This window comes from Prunus dulcis, chromosome 6 (genome assembly GCF_902201215.1).
Source record: "Prunus dulcis chromosome 6, ALMONDv2, whole genome shotgun sequence".
In the NCBI taxonomy this organism is placed as follows: Eukaryota; Viridiplantae; Streptophyta; class Magnoliopsida; order Rosales; family Rosaceae; genus Prunus; species Prunus dulcis.
The window spans coordinates 17,071,861-17,093,211 of NC_047655.1; the positions used below are offsets into that span (position 1 = coordinate 17,071,861).

Here is a 21,351-nt window from a genome sequence, read left to right on the forward strand (position 1 = left end):
TAGACTGCCTAACCCAAAAGTAATACATGGAATTGAAAGTCAGCCATGAACAAATCACCCTTCGGCCGTTTGGTTCACGAAAAGGAATTGATGAGAAATCAACCTTCATGCCTTTTCTTAAGGATTAAGAACACAGTAGAACAAATTATAGGAAGCAAGAATTCGTACCCCTTTTACCAGGTTAATTCCAAACAAGAACAGTTATAAAATCTGAAATTTTCATTGAAAAATACGAAAACTGACGCCTCAATCCCAACAGATATACCAGAATTAATTTGAAATTTAAAACAACTAATGTCTAATGATCAAGTAGTAAAAGAAAAATAAAATTTTTGCTATAAACTCCAACCATATGCGTCGAACTAACCCACCGAATTGTAAAAGATAAATAACTAGTATGGCCATCATGCACTAATAACTAGTTTAATCATAATGACGGACATTTTTGGAAGAAAATTTTTATGTAATCTGAGTCATCAACTACCAGAGAAAATTTGCGGTACGGTTACCCCGATTTTTTAGCCAAATCGCAAACCGACCGACTATTTGCTGTTTGGTCTTTTTTGAAGTCGCAAACCAACTGCGTTTTGCAGTTAACCGCATCGTGGTAAAACTACAATTTCGGTTGGTTACCGTGAATTAACGGTTTAAACCGATTGGGACATTTTGGACCTAAATTAGACAGTTTTAGGTCTTTTGAGTTGGGTCTTTTTGTGTCATAAAAAATTCAGTCTTCCATACTTTTGTAGGCCTAGTTTTGAAGCTTCTTTTGAAGCCTTTTGAGTTTAAGCATACTTTACAAATTTAAGAAAATAAACTCACAACCTAAACAAATAAATTTAAACCCAAGAAAATAATGTTAAAATTTAGTTACAACCCAAAAGAAAAATGCAAAATGCAATGCAAACTTAATTAAAGTTACTACCTAAAAGAAAAATGCAATGCAAAATTAATTAAGTTACAACCCAAAGGAAAAATCCAATTCAAAATTAATTAAAGTTACAAACCAAAAGAAAAATGCAATTCAAATTTATGGGAACCAATACAAACCCAAAAGAGAACTCAAGTGTTGGTGGTGGTGAGTGGATTTGAAGGACCCGATTGCGATGTATGAGCACCAATTCTATCTATAAATAAAACAACACAACTATAGTACATTTTATTATAAGAAGAAGCATAAATAACATGAACATATATAAACTAATTCTTACAAGTTGTAATATGTTCCATTTCCTTGTAGAATTCAACCTCATCATCCGTGGGTTCCTTATAAAAGGAAAATTCGTCTGCCCTAAGCCAATCACAAGTACACACTAATGCCTTTACCATTTTAGGATGCAAGAAGGTTCTAAAAGGATCCACAATCCTCTTGCCTAGGCTAAAAGCATTTTCACTAGTAACCGTAGAACTTGGAATTGCAAAGATATCCTTGGCAACTTGTGAAAGAATTGGATATCTTGTTTGGTTCCCTTTCCACAAATTCAAGAGATTGAATTGTTTGCTCAAAGGACTCTCAAAAGGATCTGTCAAGTACTTATCCTCTTCATTGGATAACTCAATGTATTGCTCATCCTTCCTTTTTTGCACAAATTGTTGCATTAGTTGAAATGTGACATCAACATCATCACCAATTTGTGCAACCTCATCATCAACATTATCCTCATCAATTTGGCTTACAACACCCCCAACCCCTTTATACTCATTATACAATTCATTCAAATACTTTACAACCTTCTTAACAATCTCATCTTGCTTTCTAGCATCCACCTCAAGATTGCCAAACCTTATTTGAAGCATTTGAAGCTTCATCCTTGGGTCTAGCACATTGCCCAAAAACATAAGCTTATTCACAACCTCAAAGCTCCCTCAATATTTTTCAGATTTCAACTTCATTGAAAGATGCTACCCGTTGCATAGTAGGATTTCTAGGATCCTTCATTTTAGCTTCTATTTGAACTTGTAAAGCAACCAATTCTAAGAAAATTATTGGGGATGTACAAGTTTTGGTTGCACTAACTTTCAATGTAGCATCATAAAATTTTTTGAGAAAATGCACAAAAGCTAATGCCTTCTCCCAATCATCATCTTTTGGAGGTCCCACTCTCTTAACCATCACTTTCTTAACTTTTTCTTCCTCTAGAAAGTAAGCTTGAAACACCTCACAAGAATATGCCATCTTCTCAAAGACTTGCCTATATTTGAATGCACCTTCAAGCATTTTATAGGTTGCATTCCACCTTGTAGGCACATCCATTGGCACATTTGCCATCTTGTCCATCCTACATGCAATGGCAAACTCTCTAAACTTATCCAACCTCGCCAGAGAAGAGTGAATAAACTTCACACAATTTCTTATACCCTCAATTGAGGCACTAAGCTCCTTCAACCCATCCTTAACAATTAAATTAAGAATGTGACAAGCACACCTCAAGTGCAAGTACTTCCCATCCAACATTAAGGTGTTCATTGCCTTTAGACTTTGTGCCATGTACTCAACCGCCCCATCATTGGCGGAAGCATTATCAACGGTAATTGTGAACACTTTATGTATGCCCCAATCCATCAAACATGCATCTAGGGTTTTTCCTATGTCAATGCCCTTATGACTAGTGATCTTTGTGAAACTAATTATTCTTTTGTGCAAGTTCCAATCACTATCCATGAAGTGGATCGTCACAACCATGTAATTTATATTTTGGATCGATGTCCAAGTATCGGTTGTGATACTAACTCTTTTCTCACCAATCACACTTTTTATCTTTGCCTTTTCAACCATGAATAACTCCCACACCCCCTCGGCAACCTTCTTCCTACTTGGTACCTTCAAACGAGGTTGCACCTCGTACATCATTTTCTTAAAACCCGAGCCCTCAACGATTCTAAAAGGATGCTCATCCTTAATGATGAACTTCACAACCTTTAACTCACTTTTTTTTTTTTTTTATATTGAATGTGTGAGGGACTAATTCACTACCCATTGTATCTGTTGTCAAGGAAGGTGATGCAGATAAAAAGCCATTAAAGTTTATGGGGCATTTGAATCAAAAGCATTAATAAGTTCAATGCATGAACGTTTTGTTTTGGCTTCTAATAAATTTCATGTATTTGGAATGAAATAGCTAGAGTTATAATTATTTGGATGGGGCTTAATGTATCTGGATTAATGGGTTAATTAATTTAGGTGCTAGTTCAATGTATGCGATGAGAGATTAAGTCTTTAAAAACTTGTATGCTCATATTTCTCAAGGGGGTGGTGGTTGTTGATAGTTGAAATTGAAAACAAAGAGAGTGTTATCTCATCTTTGCTCATAATCTGGGTATTCTTAGAATTAACGAGTTTGAGTATTTTGTTCTATCTTTTATGTCAAGTTTTGGGTATTCTTAGACTAAACAGGGCTTGGTGGTTCATGGTTCGTGTTTTCCAACATCCTTGCTCGAGTGCCGCTGCATCAAAAGGTTGATTTGCATCACCTTGTTGTTGATAGAGAGGAGAGAACTTGCATCTTCTCTCTATGTGATTTTTAAACCCGTTGTCCCTTTTTTTTTCAGGGTCCGCCGACATCTCCACTTTGCAATAATTGCGAACCCCTATAATCTTCTCTACCCTATTACCATCCTTCTTTATTTATTTTGTGCAATGTAACCACACAATTGACTTTGGGGCTTTCCTCCCATCTCCCACCACAAGCCCCTCATGTGTGGGATTTTGTGTTTGAGTTGGAGGTTGTGTTTCGAGTGTTTCGGTTTGTGTTTGGAGATTAGAGGCATTAGGTGTGTTAGAGTGGCTAGACTCCATCTATAAAACACAACACAACACAACAAGAACAACATAAACGCATATTAATAACAGATTAAACACAACCAAATTAAAACATAAAACAGCAAATTAAACTTTTAAAAAAAAATTTAAAAAAAAAAACAGGAATCAAATATTTAACTTCTAATATTTAACTCAATTCAACAATTTAATTCAACTCAATTACACCATAAAAAATGTAAGCATTATCAAATTAAACCTCCAAAACACAACCAAATTAAACTAAAAAACCAAAAAGCAAATCAATTCAAAGACAAAAAAAATAGAATCCAAAACATAATACTCCCAAACCTCCAAAAACACAATTTAATTAACATACAAAACACATTATTTAGATTTACCTCCGAAAAAACAGATAGCAAATGATCCAAGCTTAGCAATCACTCCAAAACCTCCAAACCAAACCCAGCTCAGCAGCAATCCCTGCCAAAAAATCAAATATGTCACTAGAAAATTTTAGAGAACCTGCATTTAGCCATAAATCGAACCTTATTATTCCCAATTTCATTCAAAATTCGAAACCTTGATTTTGAAACCCTTAATTTCAGAAATTAGGTTTACCTGATTGATAGCTCCAAATCAACTATGACTGATCACGGTGGAGAGGTTGAGTGAGAAAGGCGGCGCCGGCAAGGTTGACTGGAGACAAGCTTGAGAGAGGTGGAGAGCGGCTGAGGTTTAGGGTGAGAGTGGTGGCAGGTTTGAGTTGAGACAGAGGTTGAGTTGAGAGAGGTTGAGTTTGAGTGAGAGTGGTGGAGGTTGAGTTGAGACAAAGATCTAATTGAGTTGAGAGAGAAGAGAACTGAGATCGAGAGAGGAGAGAGTTTAGTTGAGTCTAAGATAGAGAGAGCCCAGATTGAGAGTTGAGAGAGAGATAGAGAGAGACGAATGAGTGATTGTAAGAGAGAGAGAGAGAGAGAGAGAGAGAGAGAGAGAGAGAGAGAAAGAGGCTTAGGTATGATCGTAGCCGTCAGACGAATGAGTAATTAAAAACAGTTTGCGGTTACGGTTACCGCAAGTTTGGTATTTTCCAAACCGCAACCACAACCGGAATTGCGGGTTGGTTCCTCAAACCTCAAATTGCAATCTGTTTTCTCGCATATTCTATTCAAATGCGGTAATATCTTGGTTGGTTTTTGTGGTTTTTCAGTCTAAAATGCCACCCTTAACGTGTTCACTGTTGAGAAAGATAATGATTATACACCTTGGGTTAAAGTGGTAAGCAAAAATGCTTCCCTAATCTACATCTTCTCTACCAAATCTTGCACAAAGGTATAATTTGCATATGTATATTTGGCAACCACTTGCACCACTCGTTTTCTTTTTATTATGTCACCTCAAGATTTTAAATCTCCAAATGGACGAGTCAAAAATTAAGGCAATTTTTCCTTGAAGGTTTCCACAAAGTAAATTTTGTCTTGTTGAAATGTTGAAGTTTTCTAGGCATTTGCTTAACCATTTGTCTCATCGTTTAGAGTGACAAATTTCTAATAAGGTAAATTTTGAAAGCAATGATGAGCATGAAATGAGATTTAGTAAAATAAATCAAATTTCTACAACCTTTTTTTTAGTGCGGCTAAACGAATCCTAAAATTAATTGAGTACACCCTATGATCTAAGTACACTATAATATTTTTTAATCAAAATATAAAATTAACTTATTACACCTTATTTAACTACCAAAAATACCCCTTGTACACTCTAATACACTCTATCACACAACACCCTAATACCAATCCTAAACTAGGTTTATCTTTTTACATGAATTCGTGCCCTCTTTTTAAAATTTCGGTTCGCATCAAAATCTTATTAATTTCGTAAGCTGTTGTGGGAGTAGATTTGCTAGCTCCTTCAATTCAAAGCTTGATTCTTGTAAATCCTTGTGATTTTCTTTGAAATATGTGGAGGGGACTCAAACATCTCTGTCAAATTACTAGTGAAATGCATCATCACCAATCCAAAATCCTTGAGAATTTTGGATGCTTCTAAGTTAGAAGAAAAGTTTAAACCCTAGGATTTTAAAGTCATCCACTTCAACTTTATTGTATGGATGATGTTGAGCTAAGAAGTCAGACGAAACAAACTTTTTCATTCAAATATGGCTGCCCATCTTTTGCATTAGGAAGAATCAAGTACATGGAGAAATGCCGACACTTGTCTTTTGCTATGTTTGTAAGAAGCTCTAAGCCTTTTAAGCATCAAAGACCCCTTAAATTATACGAAAAATTCTCTATGTCTGATTAGGGTTGAATATGGTGAGTATGGTGTACTTATTAAAATTATATTTGTTTCACAATTCTATATATTCTTTTTGGTCATTTTATATTATGATAAATTAGTAATTCAATAAATATTTTGGTAATTTGGTGTATTTAGTTAATTTTAGAGTTCGTTTAATAGCACTTCTTTTTTTTCTTTTTAAAATTCAAAAAGAGCTGTGACTTGATCACTGAAGACTGGTAAAGTAAGTAGGGCCTATAGAATATTCACCTAATTCATTGTCTATTAATAATATACTGAATGACAGCTTTAAAGCATTATATTATTATATCATAATTATCATGATGGAACCAAAAAAGCATGATCTTGATCACAATGAAATTTTTAAGTGTTGAGTTTAGTCCAATCAATTAGCAATGTACACAATTTAGGTTTGCATATTCACTTATCAGGAATATATTCTAATCTCTGCTTATGTGTTTATTAGCCAATACTATTAAAATTATTCCAAAGAATTATGTGAATTTTACATTAAAATACATAATTTAATGACTATAAAATTAGTCCAGTCAAACTTTTATGTTTAAAGAGGCTCGTCTAATCTCTAGAATATAGCTCGGTTTTTTTTAATACTTATTTCTCCTTTATCAATAAAATATTATCGCCTTTTACATTTAAAAAAAAAATGAAATGAAATAAACTAGGGAATGGTTGATCTAACTTCAATTCATTTCTCGATTATTAGATTTCTCGATTCATGACTTGCTCTGTTGTTAATAAATAAACATGCCCCGAGTGAAGCGAATCATATATATCTCATATGATGGAATCTTTTGAGTCAGAAGCACGCAACACTAGCTGACGCTGTTCCTCCTCACCAACAACTAAACAAATCCAGATAATCTCAAAATATGGAAAGTCCACGTCATCACACACTGCCTGACACACATGGATTCAGTTTAACACATCCACTTTCTCACTGAAACTCAGAAAACCCGTTTTCACATTTCATCTTCTTCTCCAACATTTTCTCTGCCTTCTGGTCTCTTTGAGAATCAGCCATGGCATTGCAGAGGCAGTTCTTAAAGAAAGCTCTAGGGGAAGCCAAGACCAAGATTGGTGGCTACCATTTTCGTCACAGGCCGTCTCTCTGCTGTTCTTTCTCTACGGCTCCTTCTTCTGCTGCTGGTGCTGGTGCTGATCATGAGGCTTCTCTGCCTTTGCTGCCGCCGTTTGATTACGAGCCAAAGCCTTACAGTGGACCTCGGGGCGATGAGGTCTTCCAGAAGCGAAAGAAGTTTCTGGGTCCTTCTCTTTTCCATTATTATCAGAACCCTGTATGTTTGTTTATCCCTACACTTTCTTTAACCATTTGGATTAAATGCCGCATTTTTCTATTTTGGTTGAAATCATTTGCGATAACTTGTTTGTTTCTCTGTTCTTGGGCTTCAATCTCTGCGGCAGTTTGGCTGCTGAGAAACCAGAGGAAAATTTAATCAAACAGTATTTTCATGGGAAAATTTTAAAGGGAACTGCCTATAATATAAAACATAGTATAATTCCTTTTTTTAGTCAAGACTTGGTACCTTTCAATTTGACCTTGAATTTCAGGACCCATTTATATTGTGTTACACATGTATGTTCATTTGAATTCATTATGCACTTTCTCTGTGGCTGGTTCGTTTTATCGTTTGAAAGAGGCTTTACAATGGCTCTGTCTGGTAAAATAAAGAATCATGTTACTTCTCTTGCCATGCACCAATCAATAAGAAGTGAAATTTGAGTGACTTTTGACATTTAGCCGAACTCTTTCAATCTTGTATTATTGGTAAAACTGCTTGCCGAGCAATTATTCAGTCAAGTTTTGTGGTAGAGTCTTATGTTGCATGTATTTCGTAGTCGAAAAATTCTGGTTCCAAAGCATAAGGGTGATCCTGTATTATTTATTGCCTTTGCTCAACACCACCAGTTTATTTGCTAGTGTACGGAAATTATTGTCTCCCCGCCTGTATGATGTTGCATTTGCTTTTGTGCTACCGGATGTCCACTGATATATTAACACAGTTTATGCAGAAACTGATTTCTTTGTTTTATTTATCGTTGTGTAAACAGCTCAATATTGTTGAAGGGAAGATGCAATATTTGTTCGATGAGAATGGCAGGCGCTACCTTGATGCTTTTGCTGGGATAGTAACTGTTTCTTGTGGACATTGCCATCAGGAAGTTTTAAATGCTATCATGGAGCAGAGCAAGCTTCTGCAGCATGCCACAACCATTTACCTGCACCATGCAATAGCTGATTTTGCCGAGGCATTAGCTTCAAAAATGCCTGGAAATTTAAAGGTTCAAGTTCTTCAAACTAGATTTCCAGACAATTTCTGAGACTAAATTTTATTTTTTTCTTAATGGTAGACAATTATATATTTGTTTAATTACAGGCTGCGTAAGCTATTATATTTTAGCCTTCCCTTTGAAATGTTAAGTAATAGTATTGAATAGAGCAACAGTGTTATGGTTTATCTGGTTTCAAAACTTGAGATACTTCTCAATTACTGTAAGGACAGAAGACTTCTGGGACTGTGGTGTAATCCATTTTATGTGCCTCATTTATCACCTTTTTTTTAAATAAAAAAAAAAAAAAAACTTGCCAACTACTGAATAGACAGTTGTAAAATGCAGGTTGTTTACTTTGTGAATTCTGGGACAGAAGCAAATGAATTAGCAATGTTGATGGCTCGTCTATATAGTGGCAGTCTTGATATGATTTCATTGAGAAATGCATATCATGGGGGAAGTTCTAATACAATTGGTTTGACCGCTTTGAACACATGGAAGTATCCAATTCCACAGGTTTGTACAATCAGTAGTCAGTATAGCTCCAAAGATCCATCTTCTGGCCTGCTATGTTTAGAATACATCCAAATTTGATATGTCATTACTTTTATAGAGAAACTGGGGAGAACCAGAGTTCCATTTCCAGAGAGGTAGGCAAGGTGATCCATTAACCAGTTTATCACATTTTAATTACAATAACATGTAAATTATTAGTGTTCCAACATATGTTACCTGTGATATGCGTCTATGCTGTTCAATTTGGTCTCTTGATGTAAACCAGGGTTATGGAAGAATTGTTTCTTATCCTTCTGACACAATTTATGGTTTTGCAGGCACAATATTCTCAAAATAAAAGTTCTAAAAAATGTTAATAGGACTACATTTAATTAAGTTATTTTTTTTCCATTGCGCTTAATAGTAGTTATAAATACGCATGGCAGGAAGTTCACTATAGATAATGTCCTCTCATCACAAACTTTCTACTCCATGATGAGATTGTTTGTAACTCATTCTAACATAGCAAAGCATGCCTATGCAATGCACATTGATCAATTCATACTCTTGCCGAGTCTTCAGTCTTTGGCTCATTACCTTTTTTTTCAGTGTCACCAATATTAAGTTATGCAATAATCATACATGAACACTATTGAGACACCAACTTCTCTGTATTATCTACTTACTACTTGCTTTATCATTGCAGGGTGAAATTCATCACGTTGTAAATCCAGATCCATACCATGGAATCTTTGGCTCGGATGCCAAAAGTTATGTTAAAGATGTACAAGATCACATTGATTATGGAACTTCAGGAAAAGTTGCTGGATTTATATCTGAAACAATTCAGGTTGGTACTGAATGTTGTTTCAAATGTGGCTTTAAATTTATACATATAATGCCCTGTGCTTAGGAATCTGATACTTAATTCAAATTTTTTTTTTCTTCACATTATCTAACTGTAGGGAGTTGGAGGAGCAGTTGAATTGGCACCTGGATATTTAAAACTGGTTTATGACATTGTTCGCAAGGCTGGTGGTGTCTGCATTGCTGATGAAGTACAAACTGGTTTTGGGCGCACAGGAAGCCATTATTGGGGCTTTGAAACGCAGGGTGTCATTCCTGATATAGTTACCATGGCTAAGGTCTTTAAATATCAATTGATAGTTTGTATTTTATCTTTGAAAAGTTGATTCATGCGGTTTGGTGTTACAATAGTAGTATATGGTTGTGTTGTATGTTTTCACTATCAGCCTTTTCCTATAGATGACTTTGATTTTAGTGAAACACAATAACTTATTTACTGAACTATTTACCACTTTATTCCTTTGTTCAAAAATTTCAGGGCATTGGAAACGGGTTGCCATTGGGAGCAGTGGTGACAACACCAGAAATAGCAAGTGTACTAGCCCAGAAGATTCAATTCAACACTTTTGGTGGAAACCCTGTATGCTCTGCTGGAGGGCTGGCAGTGCTCAGAGTTATTGATAAGGAGAAGCGTCAAGTTCATTGCGCTGATGTTGGCTCTCACTTGCTTGGGCGTTTGAGAGATCTTCAGCAAAGATATGAAAGTAACTACCCTTTGAACTCAATGTCTTTAGAATTCTCTCTATTATAGGCATATATCTCTGGAATTTAAATATTTATCTATAGCCCATGTCATGGCCCTTTGTTAATGGGGAAATCAGCTGAGCCAGTTTTATATTTTTGAATGTATGCAAAGCTTACTCTGTAGTAGTACACTGAACTACTCTAAGGTTTGTCTTATGATACCTATACTCCTTTTGGTATGATTCGCTACTCAAAAATGTTAAAAATGACAGAAAGTTGGTCTTCCACCAACATTATATTCCAAAAGATGGAGTTACTCTTTGCCTTGAATTTCCCTACATATAGTTAGCTAACCTCATTAGAGCTTTATTGTGCTTAGACTTGATTCTATTGCCTCGCTCTATACTTTGCCTTGTAGAATCAGTTGAGTCCTAACTGATTGTTTGCAATTTGGCGCTCCTCTTTCTGGTGCCATATTTTGGTCTCTGAATCTGTTAAATATTACTACAAGTGTTCTTATATTAATATTCTATGTCAGTCATTGGAGATGTCAGAGGCCGAGGCTTAATGGTGGGGATAGAGCTTGTCACCGACAGGAAAGAGAAGACGCCTGCGAAGGCAGAAACCACAGTTTTGTTTGAGAAACTCAGAGGTATCAAGACACCCTCCCAGCTCATAGTATAAATTCTTTCAATAATTCCCAAGTTAAATTACATTTATCTCCATGAATTCCTTTCTACATACTAATCATAATTTGGTTATTGATTGAAGAGCTCGGAGTTCTAGTTGGCAAAGGGGGACTACATGGAAATGTTTTTAGGATAAAGCCACCAATGTGTTTTACCAAAGATGATGCAGGTACTTTTTATGTCTTACGCTTGGTATGAATTAGCCCAAATGGTAACTGGAAAGCATTCTATGAGCTGAGAGACAACAGCCTAATCAACACAAGACACACACACACACATATTATGTATGCATGTGAATATAATAATAATTTTCTCCGTCTCTTCCCCCTCCCTAGCGAATGACAAAAAAGAAGAAACAAATATAATAATTATTTTCTAATAAGGTCCATAACTTCTGTCCCGAAGAAGGTCCTTCAATGAAGACATGTTTTTCAACTGTTACATATTGTACATGAATGGTTCATATGCATACTTACTGTGAGCGTGCATTTGGGTGTGCTCGTGTGGTGACGTATAACAGAGGAAATAATTGTTTTTGGGTTGAGATACATACTTAAGTTAAACTTTTATGTCTGCAGATTTTCTTGTTGATGCTTTGGACTACTCCATGTCAAAGTTGTGAGGGCTAATACATGAAGAACCAAATGATATTGTGGTTTGTAAAGAACTTCCAATAATGTAAAGTTAAATTCCTAGAGTTTGTGCTCATTTTACATGAGAAATAGCAGCTTGGTCATCTCCCCGAAGGTGTCTAGCAACCGTTGGATGAAATCGATCCATGTACGGCGAGTGAGGATGCCAATCTGTGCACCAAAATGGATTCCGCTAGCTTATCATTAGAGGTCATTAAGAGAGCGAGATAAGGGGGGTGGGGGAACATCACAACTTTGAATTTTGGTTTATCAAGTTCATATTTGCAATTCAAGTACTCCAACACTCACATGGAAGAGGGACTACCTACATGAGAATATTTTTGAGTTCTGGTTTTTCTTCCTCCAAATTGTCACCTCAAAGTGGAAAAGTGTTGAATAGAGAGCCAACCAACATTCTGTAAATAAGAAAGAAAAATTGTCAGTGCTGCGTAGGTTATTTTCAACACTCACAAACCTCATGATCCAAAGAGGGTTGTTAAAATTACATTCCAAATAGCTTTTCAATTCTTACAGCTAAAGTTATAAGTAATTATAAGTAACCCCAACGATTATAACTTAAGGGGCCTCTAGATACGCTAGACGGATGTAAAGGATGTCATTTTACAACTTCGAAATTTTTTCTCTCATAAAAAACGCATCATGAAAAAGTAGGCTCAATCTGATAAATTTAGCAATGAAACAGTTGGAGTTGGCTCGCAGCAAAGACTCTGTTCATTGAGTCAAAGACAGCCTTGCAGCCGAAACATGCATATAGCAAGCTCCGGCAGTCGGAGCTTCCATGCCACTTCTGGTTAAATATTGCAGTGATCCTATAACAGGAGCTCAGCTCACAGCTCTGATTGTAATAAGTAAAAACTATCTTTGTTGAAGTCTGCAGTGCTCTGTGAAAAGTTCAAAGACAGACCGGAAAATGAGCATATCCCATACATACCAAAATGTCTTATTTTAACTTTTCCAGAACAAGACTGTCCATCTACAAAGCACAATGATACCCTCACTACAAATGTACCTGACCCATTTGAAATACAGAGAAACCCTCAAACAAACATTTACATGATACAGTTCCGTTGGCAGACTCAAAATGTAAGTGCTAAAGAAATATTTTCTAAGACAAAATAATATACAAAAATATTGAGAATAATTTATTTACAAACCTCCTGCAGACAAAATGGTTACCCATATTTACAGCTTCTCAAAACATGGGATGCTGCTTGAAAAATGTCAGCAGCTTCAATTATGTCTACATATATGCATGGAACAACATTACCAAAGGGACCTGTGGTTGTTGATGCATGATTCTTTTCTGCTGGTGATTATCTTGTTGAATATTGAGCTTGGCATTGTATGCTCTTCGTGTTAAGATTAGGCAGGCTCACGAGGACGAGTAGCCCAGAGCGAGCTCAAAGCCCGAAGGCGTTGGAAGTACTCCCCCAAGGCAAGAAGGCCGCGAGCTGCCTGGCGGATTGTTAGGATGCACGACATCTGCTGTAAGGTTCCTCGCCGAAGATTATCAGCCTGTTTGGGTAAAAAGATCATTTAGTCAGAAAACATGTCATTGAAATGTTAAGAAAACTAACACAGAACTAACATTACAAGGAAAATTACGTAAAGTTAACACCAAATACTACAAAAACAAAAATATCACAATGATTCACGTTAGATGAAAATCTCAGGCAACAGCATTCGGATGTAATGAAATGTACCCCACCCCTTAACATAGAACTCATTATACTTTCTGCCTTGTCCTGGTGGAAGCTGTACATTACCAAATAGCTGAGTAGTTCTAAACATATTTTCTCATCAAGTTAATATCACAACTTCACCGTGTCAGTATAATTTCCAACAAAACTGTTCCTCTATCGTTAGTTAATCCATTCATAAAAATACAAGTCAGTCTGTACTATCTTACCTACCAAATAATTCAAAAGATTCATTTTTTCAGCTTCTATCGAGACATGAGAGATGTAAGAGATTAATAAGGTTTCCTTTTGACATTGGTGTTCTTTCTAGTCGAATTTGAGGTGAAAAACTTGTCTTAATTTTTTTTTTAAAACTCAGATTTTGTTAAAAATAAACAACACCAAGATGGGCCTAGTCAAAGTTTACAAGCTGTAGATTATAACCACAGGAAACAGGGGCATAAATGTTTTCTTCATTCACCGACAAAGTTATATCCCATTCATTCCATTTGTAATATGAAATCTAAATGGCTTCACTTTTGATAAAGCCGAAAATAATTCATGGCACCTACATTTACAAATTATAGCCTATAGAAAACACCAACAATTCCAACAATTCCAACATTTAAACAGACGGTTTTGCAAGATTAGATATAAAACACACTTGAGTCGAAGTTTGGAACAAAACCATCCAACAGGTCTATGGATACATGCAGTACATTACCTGTTGCACAAAGCCAACGAGCTCTTCCAATTTCTGCATGGCATTAGCCATCTGTGGCACATAACTACCTTCACCCAGTTGACCGGCTGCCACAGTGTCAGCCAGAGTGAGCTGGAGTTTATCCATACCTTGCGAAAGAGCATCTTCTGCTTGTTGACATGATTGCCTAAGATTGTAAACATCCAAAACTTGTTGGTCTGTCAAGGGGTCAAGGTGAGGCTGAAGAACCTGTAATCAACACAAATATAAGAACTAGCTTTACCCTAAACTCACTTATGGAAGTTATTGCTGAAAGAATATGCCAAATGAAATCATTTAAAGTATAATAGTGTTCCACTAAATAAATCAGTTTGCAAAGATATCAGAACTGTAATGGATGATCTGCCTCCAACTTTCCACATTCTCAACGAGAAAAAGGGAAGAAAAAAAAAAAAAGGGCCCGAAATGGAAACTATGCTGCACTACTGGTACAGTCAACACTCTTCATTTAAAATTCATCAAAAATATTAGATTAAAATGAACCAATTCTCATTCCCCTTCATCCTATAATTGGTGATTCGGTTTTAAAGAATAACTCTAATATCCTACAAGTTCTACAGCAACGCGCAAGTCTCAGGAACAAAAAATGCATTATCTTCAATTAATGACTTCTAACACACCATACATTACCTTAAGAATCTCTGAAGGGCGAAACCCTCCAATCCACGAGAAAAACCGTTCAGCTGATGTTTTCCACATCCCAGACATCACATAGAATACGTCAGCTTTTGCGGCAGTTAATTTCATGCTGAAAAGTTCAAAATAGTGACTCATGCCACTATCCACAAGGAATCGAAGCTCTATATCACTTATATGAGCATGCAAAGCAGTCCTCAGTTCATTAATTTGCCTATTTTGTTCTTCCACCCAGTGTCCATACTCCATCTCAAATGTTGTTACACCTGCATAACTTGGAGTTTCAAATTTTATATTACAAGGACATGAAGAAAAAAAATCATGATACAATACAATAATGTACTAGAGGAAACGTACGCATAAAGATATATAAAGAAGCATCCAAACATTAGAGATTATGATGTTTCGAAAGACGCCCAGGTAAACCTTCTAGAGAGCTTTGTTTTTACAGGAAGCATGAATGTGTCCCTGTATATATATACATACACCTTTTGAATAGAGTAAGAGTCTGGACTTCCCTTCAGGCTTCAGGTTGTCCTGAGTTTTGGAAATTATCACTTTCTATTATTCTTGTAGATTGAGCGCGCAGTTAAATAGTTTCCATCACCATTTTTTGTATTATTGATGGCTGGCTCATGGGGAATTATATGCCTTCTTTGTTGTATGTAGTGGACACGTCCACAATTTTCTATTATTAACAATGTATAGACTTTATAGCCTTTTGCACAGACACTTGATGTTGAAGAATGGAGCACTTATCCATTCTCATCATCACAATACCAAAAAAAACTCATAACCAGAAGGGATGAAAAGGAAAAGGAAAATTCCAACAAGATGTAGCGTTTTATTGCATAGAATCAATAAATTGTTTAAGCTGCTGACCACCCCAAGTTTCATATGCAACCCTATAACAAATATCAACATTCTAGATTGACAAGATAAAATCAAAGATATGGCAGAAGCACACTAACAAACAAACCTGAGTTTATAGTGCCCGAGAATCCTAGAGGACTAGCATCCAGTCCACTGCCAATATAAATACCCTGCTATAATTTACAAGAAGAGAAGTTATAATTTTTTTATTTTCTATTGAATCTAGTAATAAATTGTAGAAAAGCTAATCTTCTTCTGACCTGTTGTCTTGCTCGGTCAAGCTCTTGCTCTAATTGAATAAGCTTCAAACGACTTGTTTCTAACTGCTGAACATAGGCCTGTATAGGAAAAGTCATCATATAGTCCATATACATCACTAGTTGCATATATGATATATTTTCAAATGCATACCACTTCCTACCTTCTTTCGCATCCGGCTTTTACGAGCAGCCTCCCGATTTTGTGCAAGACGTCTTTGCACCTAAATAGTTTAACACATAACCAAAGTATAAGATGCTGGTTTGAAAGTTCGCACCATTGAACTCCTAAAATGAATTACTACAAAATGCATCTGGAAGAATACAGTAAATCTTTAGTTCACAAACATAAATTTCAGTCTTAAATTGGTAAGTGAACATGACCAATCCGCAGTTATTTAAATCCACTCCAAAAGTAACCATATGATTCACAAATAATATTTTGAATCTAATAAGAGCCACAAAGTAGGCATGCGAGCAGTAACTAACGTCTACCTTTTTTGTTTTAATCTATACCTCAAAACCAAGCCTCGGACTTGAGGTTTGTACGGAATATTCTATCTAGTTTATACGATTTAAAAGGTGGCCAAACCAAAATCAACTTTGATAAACGAAATTAGACAAGGAGCTAAGGTCTAGCACCCAAATCCCAAGGAAAAATAAATTATAGAAGAGTTTACAGTAGTAAAAAATTTCTTCAAAAAGAAAAAAGTGCACAACATTTACCCATTTGAACTCCATAGACTTGTTTTCCTGATTTAACCATACATATCAATGAACGTTACAATCTCAACTAGTATTTCACAAATCTCAATCTCCATTCATGACTAATGTCTGAAATCATGAACAGTAATAAAACAAGGATGAAAATAAAAAAGGATCCATCCCTTGAACTATACTTCTTTACTACAGAGATCCCTGAATCCGTTATATATTACTCCTTTACTACACTCAATGAGAAAACGACACGCTGTGACAAAGTATGTCAAGTGGACATATTTGGAAATGAATATCTATGTGTTGTATACAATATTCATCAGCCAATTATAAGAAGAAATTTCACAGTTGGTCAAAATACTAGGTTATTAGTTTTAGAAAGTCAGAAGCGATAGTGCCAGTGTGGTGAAATTTCAATTTTTCAACCAAGGTTTGTATGTCAGTATGGTTAGCCTTATGTTTTGCTAAAGAAAGAAAGAGATCACAGGGCGAGTGATGCAGAAGCTCAATTTTGCATACCTTGTCTGTAGGTTTAGTTGCTTCTTGGTCATACTTGCTAGAAGGTCCCAGGATTCCATGAGAAGCATCCTCTGACTAGATAAATTTAAATGATAACACAACGCACAGAAAATGGATTAATGTCACTCCAAGAAACAAGAACCAAAACAATTAATATCAAATACTCACCTGATTATCTAGTTTTGTGTCTGCATCAACTATCATTGATGCTGAGGCATTAAAATTACCATTACTCTTAAAGCTTTCCTCCCACATGCTAATCTGGTGGATAGGCTCATAGGCCCCCATCCTTCTTGAGGTGACAAACTGGGTGGATGGAGAATTCATGTTTCTTCAACTGACAATGGAAGGAATCCAATGAATTTTTGACATAAAAACATGTGATGTAGAACCTAGAAGAATTGCCAGAGAGAGAAGTAGGATAACCATATTTCTGTAATGTCAATCAATATGCGAAAACTGAAATCCAAAACAAATGGCCTACTTTTATATGCAGTCCAATTAAACTAATAAAATACAGCAATTACGAAAAACATAATTGTAAAATTTATATAAAACCAGCTTAAATTCCGTCCTTGCACCAACAGTAGAAACATTTGAAATCTCCTTGTTATGATCCCAATTAGAGTATGACTCGCAGTTGGGGTAAAAAGGCCAATATTTGAACACAGCTACAACAAAAAGATGAAGAAAACACAGAAGTTGGGGGTGGTGGGTGGTGGAATTTATGAAATGATCGGTACCTTTCACCTTGTCATGCTGAATTTCTCATAAAGAAAAAAAAATGGTAACTACAAGCCAAGTTTAGAACTTTGCAGGGTTCCAAAAAGCCTAACCACCAAAGACTCTCAGTTCCTTTAATCAGTAAAAGTTTGACATGGATTTTGTACTTGTTGCTTATCAACTATACAGTAAAAGTTTTTAGTACAAGATACTCAGCTCCTCTTATCAGCCACATAAATACAAATGAAAACTGAGAATCCTTTTCTTACTTTCTTCATCAAACCCATGAGAGCCCAAAACAGTATTGACAATCAATCATAACAATAACAGAGCAAAACTATGTAACAGAGGACTGAGATAAGAAAAACTTCTACTTTCTTAAGCCAAGCTGCAGCATCTTCATTTTCGACCCAAAAAAAAAAAAAAAAAAAGCTGCAGCATCTTTGTATCAAAAACTAAAAACTGAAACAAAACAAAAAAAAAACCCAAAACGCAGACTTCCTTTTTCTTTCTTCTGCTTTCTTTTCTCGGAAACCAAACATGCCCAAAATGGAATTTGAGGAAAAAAGAGAGAGAGAGAGAGAGAGAGAGAGAGAGAGAGAGAGCAAAAACAGAAAGTGAACCTTTGAAAGGCCAGTCTGAGGAAGTCAAGTCTACTTTTCCCGCTCTAAATTGAAGCAGAGCAAGCAGGGAGACCAAGCCTTCTGCAGAGTAGCAATGGAAACCCTAGCTCTCACTGCAAGTCCCATCATCTCGCAGAAGAATCGAGTGAGAGAACACGACAGCTTAATAGACAACTTTCAAACTTCCTAATCCCTTTTCTAATCTTTCATTAAGATATTAATAAATAAATTACAATTATTGACCATTTTCCTCTCCCTTTTTTTAATCCATTAATTATAATTTTATACAAATTTTTTTATAGAAAATAAATTTTGTATTTTTCTGAGTGTGAGAGAGAGAGTATGTCAAAGACTACAGAGAAGATGAAAGAGAGCGTCGTAATCCTCATCCTCCTCCCACTATAATATCCCACCCACTGCTAATGTGCGCACCAGGTGGATCGCTCTGCAACGCTTTCCTTAACCTGCGCACTCCCCGCGAGTGATTCGCTGACGTCATATTCCGGCATGTTACCTCGCAGGGTGTTTGGGATTCGTCGGAGATATGAGCGAGGGCTTGGGTTCCGGTTGGGGTTTGGTGCTAACGCGCGAGGAGAGCGCGTGGAGAGGTACGGGGGTCAAGTGGGAGTTGATAATTTCGCGGGAATGGAGTGACAGTTTATTGGTGTGGGGTCGGCTTAGCGTGTTTTTGTCTAATTCTCTAATTTGTCTAACTGGTTTTTAATTTTAATTTTAATATTTTTAACTTTTGGGTTTTGACTTTTTTAGGTTTTGAACTTTTTGAGAGTGGGAACAGTAACGGCTACATGAACGTGATGATTCGCTTTCTGAATTTTGACTACTTCAAATTTGAGGCCATGCATATTTTGATATTTGATATTGCACACAAAAAGGGGATTATCCTAGTTTCTAGTAGGGTTGGGTACAGTACGATATGACACAGGATGGAGGTTATTTTGGTGTCAATTTCGAATAGGGGAATCGAAATAGGATTACACAGAATGAGAGTTTTTGAAAACACGTTCAAACTATATCGGACCCAAACAGGATCGGTATGATTCAGTATCAATGTTAATACCGTAAAAAATCCCTTCCCTCTATACTTTAGCCAATTTTGCTCCCGAACAGAGCCTCACTCCACCACCAAACACTATCACTTGTTTGCTTATCTCTTTGTAATCTTCCTGCATATTTAAATCAATAAATTTCAAACATTTGTCACCATTGATATTCAAAAAAGTTAAAATCAAAAGCTACATACTGCCCATCTCCAAGGATCAAATTCCATGGGATTTTCGTGAAGAGCTTGATCCAAATGCGACCCAGAAAAGATTGAAAGAACCTTCCATCCGGATGGTATGACCAACTCTGCACCAAAAATAATCCAATAGTTAATAAACATCTTAGAGAAGAACATAGAGAGAGGAGGAGGAGGAGGAGGAGGAGGAGGAGAAGAAGATGAGATCGATTGATGGTGGAGGATTTGGGAATTACGGCTTCAAATCATGATTGAGGAAGGAGAAGAGAAGAATAGACAGAGGAAAGGAAAGGAAATGATGCAGAGAAACAAAGAGGAGTCGAAGAAATGTCTCTGGAGAGTAGGGATGGAACTGAAATTAAATTAGGATTAATAAAACTCATGTACTGTTCGGTACGATATGATACCAACCAGGATCACAAATGTGGAACCGATGTCGTGCCAAATAATAACGGGATGATACGGTATCATCCCGTTTACACGTCAACACCAAACGGGCGACACGAGATTGACATGGTTTGGCACGATTTCGAGATGGTTTAGGTATTCCGGTTTTGATGCCCACCTCTAATTTTTAGGAGGGAAATACTTGCCTCATTTTCTTAGAAGTAGAAACTTTCGTTTTCCTACTAGTTAAAGTTTGACATGTGTGCATAAACTTTTTTTTAAAATTTGTGATAAATTATTTTTGCATATATATATAAAAAGTGTCATTCTACAATAATTAAAATCATCGAAGAAAATATATTGTCCTATAAGGAAAAAAGGTCTTATCATTACCATAGTTTCATACTGCATTCTACAATACTTCAAATCATCGAAGATAATATATTATCCTATAAGGAAAAAAGGTCTTGTGATTGCCATAGTTTCATACTGCCATTCTACAATACTTCAAATCATGGAAGAAAATATATTATTCTATAAGGAAAAAAGGTCTTATCATGCCCTAGTTTCATACTGCCACTCGATACTAGTACTGGAGTGGAAGATAGAAACAGTAATAGCATGAACAAGGGAGAGGAGTCAAAAATGTCAATGACTATGGAGTATGTGAATAGTATGGAATCAAAAGAATATAATAATAATAATATTTCTACCTCGATTTGGTGGAGTCAAATAGAGGAGTCAAGTAAGGGGATTGTATTTCAAGTGCTTAAGAGTACTTATACCTACACCCGAAGTCATGTGTTCGAATCCCTTTTTCCTAATATCACTTGTATTAAAATAAAAAAAAATGAAAGAGCCAAAAATTAAGTACGATGCCTATTTGCTCCACCACATTTGTGCTGGGCTCTTTCACCTATGGAGTTAAATATGACATTTAACTTTATTTTTCTCTGTGTTTCTGTATCGGATCTCCACTACTATCTTTTTTGCAATTTCTTTATGTTTGGAATAAGTTGCAGAGACTCTTTGGGTTCTGTATGTAGCTTTCACCTCTCATTTTGTGAGAGTTTTTCAGTCCTTTGTGATAGCTTTTTATCACTCATTTGTGAAAGTTTTATTTGTATTCAAGGACAAACCCAGGAATTTTGTAAGGA

General features: G+C 36.0%; 2 protein-coding genes across 3 annotated transcripts; one reads left to right on the forward strand and one right to left on the reverse strand.

Annotated features, from left to right (window-relative positions):
* Nucleotides 1-6,985: 6,985 nt before the first annotated feature.
* On the forward strand, nucleotides 6,986-12,288 carry LOC117630011 (alanine--glyoxylate aminotransferase 2 homolog 1, mitochondrial). Its single transcript, XM_034362708.1, has 9 exons — nucleotides 6,986-7,374; nucleotides 8,150-8,380; nucleotides 8,717-8,887; nucleotides 9,573-9,716; nucleotides 9,832-10,011; nucleotides 10,212-10,437; nucleotides 10,956-11,069; nucleotides 11,189-11,275; nucleotides 11,685-12,288. Exons 1-9 carry the CDS (start codon nucleotides 7,099-7,101, stop codon nucleotides 11,726-11,728), a joined length of 1,473 nt encoding a protein of 490 aa, XP_034218599.1. The 5' UTR covers nucleotides 6,986-7,098; the 3' UTR covers nucleotides 11,729-12,288.
* A 372-nt stretch (nucleotides 12,289-12,660) lies between these two features.
* LOC117630012 (transcription factor TGA1-like) lies at nucleotides 12,661-18,765 on the reverse strand. 2 transcript variants are annotated; one of them, XM_034362710.1, is made up of 9 exons: nucleotides 18,550-18,765; nucleotides 17,372-17,540; nucleotides 17,204-17,278; nucleotides 16,132-16,191; nucleotides 15,971-16,048; nucleotides 15,817-15,880; nucleotides 14,832-15,103; nucleotides 14,163-14,390; nucleotides 12,661-13,274 (listed from the first exon to the last, which is right to left on the reverse strand). In XM_034362710.1, exons 2-9 carry the CDS (start codon nucleotides 17,528-17,530, stop codon nucleotides 13,122-13,124), a joined length of 1,089 nt encoding a protein of 362 aa, XP_034218601.1. In that variant the 5' UTR covers nucleotides 17,531-17,540; nucleotides 18,550-18,765; the 3' UTR covers nucleotides 12,661-13,121. The 2 variants fall into 2 exon arrangements, with proteins under 2 accessions (XP_034218601.1, XP_034218600.1); XM_034362709.1 differs by having other exon boundaries at nucleotides 15,817-15,883; nucleotides 18,550-18,737.
* Nucleotides 18,766-21,351: the final 2,586 nt, after the last annotated feature.

Bases quoted from the DNA above. Each gene is read 5' to 3' on its own strand.
- LOC117630011 (XM_034362708.1), top strand. From the start codon at position 7,099: ATGGCATTGCAGAGGCAGTTCTTAAAGAAAGCTCTAGGGGAAGCCAAG. The intron at 7,375-8,149 runs GTATGTTTGTTT...TTGTGTAAACAG, and splicing joins TCCATTATTATCAGAACCCT to CTCAATATTGTTGAAGGGAA. The intron at 9,717-9,831 runs GTTGGTACTGAA...ATCTAACTGTAG, and splicing joins TTATATCTGAAACAATTCAG to GGAGTTGGAGGAGCAGTTGA.
- LOC117630012 (XM_034362709.1), bottom strand. From the start codon at position 17,530: ATGAATTCTCCATCCACCCAGTTTGTCACCTCAAGAAGGATGGGGGCC. The intron at 15,884-15,970 runs GTCAGAAGAAGA...TGTAAATTATAG, and splicing joins TTGACCGAGCAAGACAACAG to CAGGGTATTTATATTGGCAG. The intron at 15,104-15,816 runs GTTTGTTTGTTA...CAAGTTATGCAG, and splicing joins CTCGGGCACTATAAACTCAG to GTGTAACAACATTTGAGATG.